Below are 15,542 nucleotides of genomic sequence, written 5' to 3' on the forward strand. Positions count from 1 at the left end.
TTTTTACAAAAATCTAACAATTACATACACCTGGACACTCCTCTCTTCAGATTTATTTAAAAACATATAGTAACAATATATTTGTGGGTGCTGCCACGCCATCTTCTATCTGTCACATTTCCAAAACGGAATCGTTCATGTAGTCATCAATCAACACAATATTTTGAGGGATCTGAAAATACATATATAAGGACATTTGACATAAAGCTTTATTAAATTCCAAATGGTCTATGAATAACAGAACTAGCTGATTTGTGTTTTAATTTTTTAGATCAATAGCGATCTTTAGCTAATATAGTTCGAAAATCTGTCGTTGATTTTCACTTTGATCGTTAATATTTTAACAGAAGTTAATTTTCACTAAATTCAAGTTTTTGAATTTCGAAAATTTAATATAGGCCATCGTCTATAACTCAAAGCTAAATTTATTCAGTTTTATACGACTACTAACGCAGGTTGTTATATATTTAAGTAACTAATCATATAACATAAGATGATCAGATACTAAGTTCGTTCATTTAAAAAAAAATATATGCAAAGGAGTTGATAGATAGATGAATTATAAGAATGAATGCGTTGAAAAAAAATAAAGTGGTAAAGCGAAACTTTATTGATAAATTTCAGATAGATGACAGTCGAAAAGATTTTACAAGGTGAAGAAGTATGATATCCTCCTTTTTCCCAAACAAACAAAAAACAAAAAAAAACTGATTTTGTATAATTATTTTGTACTATTTTAACAATAAGTATTAACAAATTTTTATCATTATTATTATCTATTTTTTTTATGAATGAAACTAACAACTTTATAGCCATAAATTTAATATTTCAGTACCGCCGATAAAACATATATGGGCCAATCACGGCAGCCCATTATTTTGAGCAAATAGGAAGCGAGCACGACCAATGAATGCTTCAATATTGGACAAACTATTGCCATCCTCTTTTAATTTATATAAAGGTTCACAATATGCCGGTCGTGCACAATTGTGTTATTCATCTCGTTCTCTCAGTGTCTCTGTCTCGCTTTCTCTGTCTACTTTTTTCGCTCTCTGTCTGAGAGCATTTATAGACAAACAACACTCGTTCTCTCAATTTTGTTACACTCTTTGACTCCTTGGGTCAGTAGTCATGTTTTTTTTGTTTTTGTTTTTTTTTTCTTTGGATGATGAGTACCTTGTTATCTTTACTAACACTCAAATTAACAAGAAATTGAATATGTTTGTATTTATAAGTAAAAAAAATTTACGTATACATGAAAAAATTTACATAAATAGTTTTATTAATGAAAAGTAGGTAAAATTCTTATAGGACATTATTGATTACATTTGTATGTACATACATATATATTGAAAATAATAAAACAGTAATGGCGTGTAAATATCTAAATTTATATATACATATATATATATATATATATATATATATATATATATATATATATATATATATATCTATGTATATATATGTATATATATGTATATGCCTGTATGTAAAAACATACAGATATGGATAGGTATAGCTGTTTGCAAAAGAGTGGAATACAACGCTCAATACAATACTGGAAGAACTTCAAAACTAATCGATGCAAACCAGCCAAATTAACTAACAAGATTATGAAAACGTAAAATCAGTAAATCGCTAAAGTGGATGTAATTTTCTTTTTCAACACCTCGCGCTCATATTGGGTCGTCAGCTGCCGGGCGGCTGGTCTTTTTTGTTTTTGTGTGCAGTCGTTTATTGTAGTCGCTAAGCCATGTCTGTAGACACTCCCCACTACTATATATCGTCTTGTTTGCCATAGTATTGGCGTAGTGTGGTCTGGCCAAACTGGTTTGGTTCGTTTAGTAAATCTCTGACTCTTTTCTCGGCTCTCTCTTTGAAGTTTCGCCGTTTCAGAGGGATGATACATCGGCATGGCGGTGATTGGGAGAGAGCACGGGGGCAATGATGTGAGTGATTATATTTTGATTGCATTGCTCACTGTGGTTGGTTGTACTGCATTGCTCACTTAGTACAATAACCGACACGCCGTCTGTTAGTATGCTGTAAGAGTGATTTTGTTTTATGTGAGTCGGGTTCTTCGTTTGTTTTGCTTCGGGTCTGTCGTTATCTTCGCTTCAACCTCACTGCAAAGTTGCCACTGCTGCTCACGTATTCGTATTCAGCTTTAGATGGTAATTCGCCAGACCGGTCAAACATTGGAGAGCGCTTTTACATTCTGTGTTGTTGTGCTTTTGCTGAAGCTTATCGGAAGCGTAGTATTTTTGAGACGATTATTAACGCGAGGTCGCGTACCGTTGCTGCCGTCGCCAAAACGGACTGTTTACTTACAAAAATAAGTCTGGCAGCTAAGATAATGTGCTTGCAGTATACTTCGATACTTCGATTATTTTGTGTCTGCCGTCTAAAAAGCGATTCAATTAAACAATGGAGTTCATCATCAAATGAAAGTTTGTAAACTCGAAATAATCAATTTAACACGGGACTGCATTGGTTTTTTTTTTTATTCATAACGAAAAATTTAGAGCATTGAAATAATGCCAAGGCCTTCACGCGAGTCCTACGGTGATCAGAAACCTCCGTATTCATATATATCGCTGACAGCAATGGCTATTTGGAGCTCTCCGGAAAAAATGCTTCCTTTAAGCGATATATATAAATTTATAACCGACAGATTTCCATACTATCGGAAAAATACCCAACGCTGGCAAAACTCACTGAGGCACAATTTAAGTTTTAACGATTGCTTCATTAAAGTCCCACGACTTCCAGACAGACCTGGAAAGGGCGCCTATTGGGCTTTACACCCACAAGCATTTGATATGTTTGAAAACGGTAGTTTGCTGCGGCGAAGAAAACGCTTTAAGCTGCATAAGAGTGATAAAAATTTACTGAATGAAGAATTGACTGCACTGGCTAACATCAATCGATTTTTCTTTACCGCCCGATCCGGAAACACCATACCACAAGTGCCGACGTTGGACATAAATAGTACAACTCTGAATATGGAGTCTACCACGGGCTTGGTACAGTCTCCTATTAGTTTATCATCAACTATGGCACAGCATTGCTCATTACCACATGGACATAATGCAACGTTCCCACAATGCAGGCATATTTCATTAGCTGGTGGCGAAAATACAAATTTGGCCGAAGTGACACTGCGCAATCTACGCTCGTCAACAAACCTTGATATGGAGGGCATCAGTAGCTATCGACCGAAACGGTCTTTTACAATAGAAAGTCTAATTACTCCCGATAAGCCAGAGCAAATATCCGAGGAGGAGGAGGATGACGACGATCGCGCTGATATAGATGTGGTGGAGTGCGAAAATTCGTACAGTAAAATAACTGATTACCCACGAAGATCATCTGCTGAATGTCTGCCAACAACTGTCTCTACTCGTACTGAAGATCAACGCCAACGCCCACTACCTCCTCTGCACACAATAACAGCTTCTGCGCATTTACCATTTATTCATTATGCTGCTGGTGTCAACGTATCTGGCCTGAATTCCAGCAGCGTCCAGTCGTCAGGGGCTCACACAATGACTTATGATTTGGCTATGGCTCATCCGCTATTGATGATGTCCGCACCAATCGGAAATCTTAGTAGTAGTTATTGTAACAATTTTTCAATGATACCACCGCCGCAAGCATACCGTGGATCGGAAGCTCAAAATAGAATAAGCGCCGGTATGCGAACAATATAAAAGTTATTTCCTAGTATAAATGTATTTACATGAGAGAAAAAAATGTGAGCCACCACACTGTTGATGTAAATAATCATAGTTCCTTTAATAATACTAATTACATAATTATCAAATACAAAATATAAGCTCCTATTCCAAACATGGAATCATAAGAATGGAAAGTTTAATTTCATTAACAATTAAGAGTATATGTGTACGAAATCATTTTCATTTTCTTTTTAGGATCTCTCTTTCTCTGTTTTAGAAAATTAAAGTTTATATAGTATTAAAAAATGTATATATATAGGTAGATGAATTATTTTCATAAATTATTATTATAAATATTATCATGTCCAAAAATATTCACATTTTATTATCTTATGCTTTATGTAAACGTAGACACGTTCATAAGCTTGTCAAATCGCATTGAAATATTTAATAAACAAGAAGAAAATTCAAAAGAAGTAGTAGTAAAAGTCAAAATAAAAATTCGTATTTTCAATGATCCAATTATGTTTATGTAAGTTACTCATCCGACTCATTCTGAAGTTACCGTGAATTATGTATCTTTGAATTGGTGATCTTAAGTTAAAAACAATGATATATTTCTGACTACATAACTGCGACATAATCCTTTTAAATAATATGCCGTTAGTAGATATATTAGTTTTTCATACATTAGGACATATTCCAGATATCAAGCTCAGAGTTTATATATAGAGTTTATATATAGTAAAAATAAAAAAAAAAAAATGTGAGTGTAATTGTTGTGTACAAATATGTGCTCTAGACAGTATAAAATATATGTATATCTCTTTATGTCCATGAAATACATGTGTATACAACAAAAAATAAAACATTACATTACACCCTGTGTTTATTTTTTATATACACAGTGCATTGGATAATGACAAATAGCTCTTCATATTATTTATTTACCTTATTTTATATTCATTTTGGGCACTATTGCGTGGCCCTTCTGGGCCTCCAAAAGAACACAATATACTTCGATTTTTGATTGTGCTTGGGTATGGCATTTCCTAGTTGAACGCTACGGACTAGAATACTTTTATTTATTTACCCTGTTCTAAGAACTTAAATAGAATACAATTTTGTTTGCATACATATATGCTAAGCAAGTAGCCAACCCATTGAAAATGGGAAATCAAGGTATACTGGTATGTAACAGGCAGAAGGAATCATCGCAGACCCCATAAAGTGTACATATATATTCTTGATCAGGACGACGAGCTGATTCGATATAACCCTGTCCGTCCGTATGAGCAAGCCAATCTCAGAAGATATAAAACTAGAGAGCAAAAATTTGGCATGTGTACTCGTGTGTACTATACGCAGTACAAGTTTATCTTATTTTCTCATCCGATAACTTTTTTGTCGAGAATAATGGAAAAATTGATTTTGTTTTTTCAGCCTTATTTGAACACTTTTAGACCTGAAGAATTCAGATTTACTGTCCATATACATTTGATGAATACAACGATTTTGTAATTTACAGATTTTGGATACCACCCGCCCTTCGCACAGGAGCTTAGGAAAGTCCGTCTACAAAAGAAAGTATTCAACTAATAAATTCTCATAATATTGCCTACACCGCAGTTCAGCCCAAGCGCTGTCGCTGTTAACTGCGCAGTCAGCAGAGCGCGAGATCATACGTGCTTGTGGATGCGTGTCTATGCATGTGTCTATAAAAGAAGTGCAGATTGAGTAGAATATCAGCTTAGAGGATTCAGGGTATCGCCAAGTCGTGCAGTCTCGACTGGAGCCTTCTTATTTGTTTGCATAGTGTTTTTATACTCATTCCCGAAAGTGAATGTTATAAAAATGTTATAATTTTATAAAGTATAATAAAATTAATGCAAAAACAAGTAAGAAAACTCTAGTCGAGGTCGAGAGCTCTCGACTATATACTACCCTCAACCAAACTAATAAAAATGCACATTTAGTATGGCTAAAAATTCAATTTCGCTGTTTTTAAAAATATAAATGAAATAGAAAACTCATTTCATTAAATATAAATATAAATAAACTGAAAAAGATTCACTACTGCAGCGCCATCTAGTAAAACTAAAATAAACTGATCAAATTTGAATGTATGTGTGCACACGTATACAATACTGTTAATTGGCCAAACATATTATTATTTTGTTACGTCGATTGACTTAACGGAATTTAATGAAACTTTCAGCATATGATCTACATATTCTATTGAATATTTGACAAATTTAAAACAAGTAAGAAAGCTCTAGTCGAGACTGCTCGACTACGAGATCCCCTGAACCTTTCGAGCAATAGCTGTTTCAATCATTTTTCGTGTCTCTCTGCTTACACAAGATAATTGCTTAGTAACTTTTTTTGTGGACATACGATCTTCATGAAACTTTCAGATCATAATTATAACCAAAATATGCGTGCACTTGCCAAAGCACAAGTCTCTAGTATTTGAAATATGCCTTTTACAAATGTGAGGGTGAGGTTTTGAATTAAAGGTGGAGGGTGAATTTCAACAAAACCGAAATTGTATAAAATGCATATCAAAATACATTCAAAATTTGTAGACTGTAGCTCTAAAGATGTAGGAGATATAATTTTATAACTGATTTTCGACAAGGTTTTTTATCGATAAAAAAGATCGGGATGAGCTATCGATTTTTAGTGATAAACTCGATATCCGCGCTGTAAATACGGACATTTAAAAAAAATATTTTTTTCTCTAGCTCTAATATCTTCTGAAATCGACGCGTTCATACATACGGACAGACGGACAGGCGGGCGGACAGACAGACGGACAGACGGACAGACGGACAGAGCTAAATCGACTCAGCTCGTCGCCCTGATCAATAATATATATACTTTATGTGGTCTGCCACGCCTCCTTCTGCCTATTACATACATTTCAACATTGTACCCTGATTTCCCATTGAAAATGTGTTCAAGGTATAACAAGTAAGAACGTTGCAGTCGGGCGTTACCGACTGCGGAATACTCATTTACAAGAGTTAGAGACCTCAATTTTTTTGTAAAATATGCGTTTATACCACGCGAATATCGAATTTTGCTTTAAAAATCGATAAATACTACCGATATTTTTTATCGGTTAAAACATTATCGAAAATCAGTTATAAAATTATATCTCCTTCATCTTTAAAGCTAGAGTCTCCAAATTTTATATGTATACTTATATGCATTTTATACTATTTCGGCTTTTGTCAAAATTTACCCCCCACCCCTAATTCACCCCCTCACCCTCAAATTTATAAAAGGCGTATTTCAAATACTAGGGACTTGAGCTTTGGCAAATACATGGATATCTATGTTTTATTCATAATCTGAAAGTTTCATGAAGATAAGAAAGCTGTAGTCGAGACTGCCTGACTACGAGATCCCCTGAACTCCTTCGAGCAACTGATATTGCAATAATTATTCGCACATGCACACACATACGCACACACACAGTCATACGCACGTACGCATAAACACGCATTGGCTGCAGTGGTGGCTTACCATGGGAACTTAATTGTTTAATAACTTTTCTTGTGAATGGACTATATTTCAGATTATGAATATAACATAGATATGCATGTATTTACCAAAGCACAAGTCTCTAGTGCTTGAAATAGTCCTTTTACAAACTAGGTGAATTAGGAGTGGTGAGTAAATTTTGACAAAAATCGAAATTGTATAAAATGCATACATTTAAAATTTGGAGACTCTAGCTTTAAAGGTGTAGGAGATATAATTTTATAACTGGTTCTCGATACGGTTTTTTATCGATAAAAATACCGGGATGAGTTTTCGATTTTTGGTGATATATTCGATATCCGCGCTGTATATACGGACATTTAAAAACACAATTTGAAGTCTCTAGCTCTTATATCTTCTGAAATCGACGCGTTCATACATACGGACAGACAGGCGGACAGGGCCAAATCGACTCAGCTCGTCGCCCTGATCAAGAATATATATACTTTATGTGGTCCTCACATTTTCAATGGGTTCAGGGTATAATTAGTAACAATCTTGCAGTCGGGCGTTAGAGACTACAAAATACTTATTCACGGTCCAAATGGTGCCAAGTTTGTACAGATTTTATACATGGCATTTGAACATTTTTATTCGCATTTACAGCAAGCAAAAATAAATAAAACAAGTAAGAAAGCTTTATTCAAGATTGCTCGACTACGAGACCCCCTGAACCCTTTGAGCAACTGATAAATCAATAAGTCGTCGCGTCTTTCTGCTTACACAAGAAACAGCACATGCACAAGGGTGTGGGGTTAGTTATAACCAAAAAGAAATATAAACTCTCTAGCTTTAATATCTTCTGTGATCGACGGACTTGCACATACGGACAGACCGACGGACGGACAGAAAACGACTCAGTACGTCATCCTGATCAATAATATATATACTTTATGGGGTCTGACATTCCACCTTCTGCCTGTTACGTAACTTTTAACAAAAACAGTATACCCTGATTTGCAATTGAAATGGGCTCAGGGTATAAATACTAATGTAGTTAATATATTTAACCGTATTGGGTGCGTGGAAAATCGGGTAAAACTACTCCACAACGATACACTAAAAATTAAATTTCACACTTCTTTGGACGTGTGGCATATTGTGAATATCTAAGAATAGTTAAATTTCTTAGCAGTGCTTAACATAAGTTCCCGCGTACTGGGGGAAATTCTATCTCCTACACTTAAAGAGCAATTTAACTACTTGCCTTCCAATTGATTTACCAATGATTAAATACACATATGCGACTTGGTACTTAGCATATTATGTCTAACATTATTTAGATGTAGATCATCCTAAACAGAGCTAAGCTGAGACCACTAAGTAGTAAATACATATACCATAAATATGTATTTTATAATGATTAAAACACATTTTTGGATCTTCAACAAGCATTATTTATTTATTTATTTATTTTATTTATTTTCTTAAAGCTATTGACAAAAACGAGAGTCAATGGCCCAAAAATAAAAACGACGATTATAATTTGAAGAAACAGTTGCCGTATGGCCGAAGTTTAAGAGACGATTTTTGAGCCAATGATTATTATTCTGAAGAAGCTTTCAGATTTTCAGCGCTAATCTGTATTTTTGGCTAAAGGATTTGCATTTAATTATTAACTGATAACTATAAGAACCGTTTTAAGTGTAAGTCTCACTAGCAGGTTTGATGTTGATTAAGAATGAAAAAAGTACGGATGCAATGGAAACGCAAACGTTCCATGAATAATATCTCCACAATAATTGACTTTTATAGCTGAACCCAACACCTTAGCGAAGCAATGAGTTACTTGCTCGGTTGAACCCAAGCAGCCGTCAACGATAACCAGCCTTATTCACCAAATTGCTTTAACCGAAAGACATTCCGTCGCCACTCAGAAAAACTGGCCGTTGCTTCTTTGGATACGCTTCTCACATGTGTATACTCTTTCCTGTTCTCAATAACAAAAATCTATCAGAAATTTAATGTGTTCACATTTTTAATTGATTTTTTTTTATTTTTTTATTTTATTTTTTTTTTTAGTGTTACATTCTGCAAAACACACGCATAAAGTTCTGGAGTGATATCTGCGACGGTGAGTTAATATACATTATCTGCAATTATTTATATTAATAATAATTTTAAGACTTAATATCAGCTAATGTTTTGCATAGAAGAGAATCAAACATTCGGCCATTGAAATTCCATGTTCTTCATTTCTTTCTTTATTTCACTTTGTTTTCAGCTTTGCTTATACACCGCCCAATTTGTTGATGGTGGAAAAGGGAAGACTTCGCGTGGCCGTTCATCTGCTTTTTCTTTTCAAGACAGCCGAAATATGTTATTACCTCCTCGATCCAATTATGTATGTTCATCCACACCATCGCACCGCAAAGAATATATTCAACGCTTTAAACTAACCGTACCATAAACAAACTATCGTATAAGTCATAATTAATTTCCCTGTTCGTTATAAATCAATATTATATTATGTAAAAACGCTGTCAGTGGGAATTGTATATCCAATAAAGTTCTGGCTTCAACACATGCAATATTTGTTTATTACTGGCTCCAACTTGCTAATTATTGACCGATTAGCTGAATATGACTTAGTATTTACCGATTTGATATAATGATGTCGAACCGAATTTAAACAGGTTTGAGCATAGCCGTCGAGAGCTGTTGTAATTGGCGACTATGTATATATTATGAAAAAAATAATAAAATCATAATAATAATAACTGAAAAAAGCTTTATCCAAAGTTTAATTATTAGGGATTTATCATTCATATGATTCACATATTAAAACATAGAAATTGGCATTACAAAACATAACTAAGTCCGATTAGGTATAAACACCGCAGCAATTACTCCAGTAAATACCATTACAATGAGCCCCCCATACGTTGTGGTTTGTGTTTGGAATATTTTCTTGCTTATATCTGAAACCTGCCACACATACATACAGGTATATCTATACATAGCAACCTAAAAATCTCTTTAAATCGTTTTGTCGGCGTTCAAACCTAATTTGGATAAATAATGATGAAACATGCCGCACACAAATTAATTCAGTTTTTAACGCTTCATTATTTAATTGTATTTGTTTTGGCATACAGGCTATAAATTCATCCATAACCATTATAACCAGTTGGAATAGGATATTAGCGGTAAGATGAAAGATCTTAGCTCAGCGTTTACTCTGACCCCCCGTCAAGAATAAAAGTGATGTTTCTCTTTATACTCTTTCACGAAATAAAATGAGTATATCTGTCCGTCTCTTCGCATGAGCACAAATCATTACACCGATATTGAAGATAGAGACTAGAAACTTAGAATATAAACTTTTAATTTAAAGTCGGTCGGCTATAATGTTCTCTAGCAAAAAAAATCACATCTAGGAATTTTCACTCGCTAACGTTGACCTCCTCTATCGAAGGTACCGCTATTACTGTTTCAAATTAATTGTCCGTCCGTATGGACATCGAGATCTCAGAAGATATAAGAGCTAGAGACTTGTGTATTTGTGTATACATATACATATACACACATAAGCGATTTGATAACTGTTTTACTTACATTACGCTTGAACTGCAATGTGGGCCTTACTTCAGGAACATTATTATTTAAGACCTTTTCGCCAAGCTGGAAAGTTGGAGGAGTCAAATTTATTGATCGTGATGGTAACTATTCTCTGAGTGTATTCTTACGCATTTTTCGAATTTGAATGGATTTTCAATGGGAAATCAGGGTATAATGGTTTTGTTGAAATGTGTGTAACAGGCAGAAGGAGGCGTGGCAGACCCCACAAAGTATATATATTCTTGATCAGGGTGACGAGCTGAGTCGATTTAGCTCTGTCCGTCTGTCCGTCTGTCTGTCTGTCCGTCCGTCCGTCCGTCTGTCCGTATGTATGAACGCGTTGATTTCAGAAGATATAAGAGCTAGAGACTTCAAATTTAAAATGTCCGTCTTTACAGCGCGGATATCGAGTTTATCATTAAAAATCGATAACTCATCCCGATCTTTTTTATCGATAAAAACCTTATCGAAAACCAGTTATAAAATTATATCTTCTACACCTTTATTGCTAGAGTCTCCAAATCTTTGCCCCCCACCTCTATGTCCACCCCCTCACCCTCACTTTTGTAAAATGCGTATTTCAAATACTAGAGACTTTGGGCTTCGGGCTTTGGCAAATACAAGCATTTCCATGTTATAATCATAATCTGAAAGTTTCATGAAGATCGTATGTCCACAAAAAACGTTATTAAACAATTAATTTCTTATAGTAAGCGCACACTGCAGCCCATACGTGTTTATGCGTGGCTGCTTGTGTGTGTGTATGCGTGTGTGTGTGTATGTGTGTGCGTGTGTGTGTGTACGCGTGTGTGCGTGTTTCTTGTGTATGCTGAAAGACGAAAAATTATTGAAATAGCTATTGCTCTAAGGGTTCAGGGGATCTCGTAGTCGAGCAGTCTCGACTAGAGCTTTCTTACTTGTTTTGTATTCAAATTACACTTTACTACTACTACTACTATTAGTTGCACTAATAATAGGACAACCATTAGATGGTTAGGTCAATCTGAGTAGTCAGGCGATCTACTTCAAAACTTCGTAATCGTAAATTTAAAACAATTTTGGTAAATTAATAGCCAATAATATTAGCTGTTCTGAGCTTGGAAATTCGTTGTATATTTGATTATTAGAGATGTACTTTCCTATTTCTTGAGGTTTTAAGCAATAGATGTGCAGTCTAAAACTAATGTATCTGTTATTATTTTCTTGAAATGTCTTTGAATAATTTAATGTTAATACAATTTGTATTTAATACTTCTACTCACCACTGCAGAGCATATGTGCAAGTAATGCTCTAATAACCACAATAAAGTGAACACGTGACACTTGTGGTTTTGAATTATTCGAAGGTAATGCGAATACTAAGTAAGAAATTGCTTAAACCTATTGCGGCTCATTAACTCTTGATGTTGCCCCCCTAAAATAAATCGTATTTCTAAAAGCTTGTGTTTCTCTAAAAATAACAATGGCAAGTGTTGTAGGGTTTGTACTGCAGCAAGCTGCAAATTTATCAGCATCCACCCCTAATTGTGCCTATATTGAGTAATAATTTTCTTAGCATCATACAAAAGCTACCCCGTCATGGCGACCCTTTCAAAAATAAAATATCGGAATGCTGGCTTTGATTTATTACACCATTACAAGTCATAAGTTTGCAATTTTCTTATTATTTGATTTGGTAATTTATATTATTTTATTAACCAATAAAACCAATAAAACATATTCAAAGCCTCATATGTTTTATATGCATATAAAGAGAAAATTACTTTTTTGATAAACAGAATTTTTAGTTTTTGTGTAAGTTAACTGTTTCCTTCTTCTTTAGGTATATATGTATGAGCGCAAAACATTGTGCCTCTTTTATGGTTAGAAACATTTGTATTTCATATCTACAATGGGGGCCAGTTAAAGTTTACAAGTAAGAAAACTCTAGTCGAGAGTGCTCGACTAGATTCTACCCTGAGAAAAACGCACATTTAGTACAGTTAAAAATTTCTATTTCGATATATTTAAAAATATAAATGAAATAAAAACTTGTTTAAAATCAGAGTGTAATTTATTTATATTTATGTACATATGTATTTGCAAAACCTAATGACATTATTCACAATTCATTAATTATTCACAATTACCTATACTGGCATCTGACTTGATGTTAAATGTTTTAATCGATAAAAACATAACGGGATGATTTATAAATTTTTGAAGATAATCTCGACGTCCGCGCTATATATACGGTCATTAAAAAAATCAAGTCTCTAGCTCTTATATCTTCTGAGATCGACGCGTTCAGGTATACGGTCAGATAGATAGACGAACGGACGGACAGACAGACTGACGGACAGGGCTAAATCGACTCAGCTCGTCGCCCTGATCAAGAAGATATATACTATGTGGGGTCTACCTCCTTCTGCTTGTTTCTCATTGGTCATAAAAAAAGCTTCTACGGTAAAATTAAATTTTTCGATATACGCGGGTATGCGACGATATGTATAAACGTTTAGAATACGGTATGTATATCTCGACCTGGGAAGGAATTAATATATATACATATACATAAACACACAATATATATATATATATGATTACATATGTATATATATTTCAAGCAAATAACTACAAACCTTGAGCCTCATAATCAGGTTTCTTCATGTATGTGTATAATTTTCATATGTGTGCATTTGCGAGCTAAAGCAATCGCCACTCTGTCTCGCAAGTCAAAAGCGGTATTTCCAAATTGGTAGTCATTTCTCGGTTCGTAGAAAGAAGCTAAAGTCATTATGGCTTCCATCGAAGCGATTTCACTGTATGCTGTTTGTCCGCCGTCTGTTTGTTAGTCTGATACCCGAAAAGTCTTCTTATTATGTATAAGTATATCCACTCATATGATACACACACATTTACATACCATAAAAGACTGGATGCCGCAAGTTGTGGATGTTAAAATCGCAAAATACACAATGTGTTCCGCCTTCGTCATATACAAAGATGCACCACCAACTTTAATTTGATTTGGATTCAATGTGAGGTGAAAAAAGAAAAAATGAGATCCCTGGGCTATCTTAATACTTATATCATTCACTCCAAATTCGCGCGAGCATCTAAAAGGCACCTATTTGAGGCTCTTGTTAAAATTTTTTTTTTAAAGTTTTGTGCATGATGTTGGCAGCAGGGACGAGTTGGCGGTGATCGTTCTCACCTCGTCGACACTAAAACGATCCACAAGGTCTGATGCAGCGCCGAAGGCTGACTTTAAGAGACTGTAGGAAAAAAGAATGGAAGTAATTTTTTAAGAAATATATGGCTATATGGCAATAGTAACTAATACCAAAAATTAACGAGTAAAAAGTAAAATATTAGTGAAATATTATTAGTAAGTTGAAATTTATAAGTTAAATTTAATAAGTTAAATTTTTATGAATATAACTAATTTATTGGGCTCTCATAAAAATGGGTTGTTTCAAATGTCTTAACAAGAAAAAATTAAAATCAAACAATAATGCCAAGTTCCAACTGGGTAACTGCTTGTAGCATGCTTATGCTTATACAGTAGGTAGACACCTGAAATATGCTTGGCACATACACCTTTACCTATACCTATACCTAATTCATACAAATACACATGCAGACATCCTCAGGCGAGATACAACTCAACTTCTGAAATTAGTGTGTTACCCTTCAATAAATTGGCGGCTTGTTGCTTTCAAATATTTATTTCTTATAAAGCGATTCAATGCAGACAAAATACAAATTAAAACAAGTAACAAAGCTCTAGTCGAGACTGTTCGACTACGAGATCCCCTGAACCCTTCGAGCAACTGATAAACACGCATTGACTGCATTGCTGGCTTACTATGGTAAGTTAATTGTTTAAACTTTTCACGTGGATGGACTATCTTCATGAAACTTTCAGATTATGAATATAACATAGATACTTGCCAACGCACAAGTCTCTAGTATTTGAAATACGCTTTTGCAAATGTGAGGGTGAGGGGGTGAATTAGGGGTGGGGGGTAAATTTTGACAAAAACCGAAATAGTATAAAATACATATAAGTATACATAAAAAATTTGGAGACTCTAGCTTTAAAGATGTAGGAGATATCAATTTATTACTGGTTTTCGATAATGTTTTTAATCGATAACAAAATAACGGCGAAATTTATCGATATTTAAAGCAAAACTCGATATGCGCGTGCTATACATGGACCTAGGAAAAAAATTTCATGTCTCTAGCTCTTATATCTTCTGAGATCGACGCGTTCAGGTATACGGACAGACGGACAGAGCTAAATCGACTCAGCTAATCGCCCTGATCAAGAATATATCTACTTTATGGGGTCTACCACGCCTCTTTCTGCCTGTTACATACATTTAACAAAACCATTATACTCTGATTTCCCATTGAAAATGGGTTCAGGGTATAACAAGTAAGTAACACCCCATTCAGAAGTAACTGACAAGGAGATACGCTGAACCCTGTACTATAGGTGATATTCTCCTTCCAAATACATACAGACATATGTACATATGTGTTATTTAATAACTTCAGTATGTATTGGCCATACATATTCTATCAAAATTTCAAGGCATGAAAATGCAGCGTGAGCTTCAATTGACAGAATTACGTAAAATTTGAATCCAGTATAATATACACAACAAGTAAGAAGGCTCTAGTCGAGACTGCTCGACTAGGAGATACCCTGAACCCTCCAATCTTATATTCGAATCATTCTGCACTTCCTTTATG

General features: G+C 34.6%; 1 protein-coding gene across 2 annotated transcripts; it reads left to right on the top strand.

Moving 5' to 3' along the window:
* The first annotated feature begins 1,623 nt into the window (after positions 1–1,623).
* On the top strand, positions 1,624–9,761 carry LOC6572018 (fork head domain-containing protein FD4). Of its 2 annotated transcripts, XR_006356774.1 has the most exons (3): positions 1,624–2,453; positions 9,258–9,309; positions 9,460–9,761. XR_006356774.1 is itself a non-coding variant. In XM_044007807.1 (2 exons), the coding sequence occupies exons 1-2, from the start codon at positions 2,448–2,450 to the stop codon at positions 3,714–3,716; spliced, it is 1,194 nt and encodes a 397-aa protein (XP_043863742.1). In that variant the 5' UTR covers positions 1,652–2,447; the 3' UTR covers positions 3,717–3,980. The 2 variants fall into 2 exon arrangements, 1 of the variants encoding a protein (XP_043863742.1); XM_044007807.1 differs by lacking the exons at positions 9,258–9,309; positions 9,460–9,761 and adding an exon at positions 2,529–3,980 and having other exon boundaries at positions 1,652–2,453.
* The last annotated feature ends 5,781 nt before the right edge of the window (positions 9,762–15,542 follow it).

The sequence above is a fragment of the Drosophila mojavensis genome, unplaced genomic scaffold (genome assembly GCF_018153725.1).
Source record: "Drosophila mojavensis isolate 15081-1352.22 unplaced genomic scaffold, ASM1815372v1 contig_19, whole genome shotgun sequence".
NCBI classification, from domain to species: domain Eukaryota; kingdom Metazoa; phylum Arthropoda; class Insecta; order Diptera; family Drosophilidae; genus Drosophila; species Drosophila mojavensis.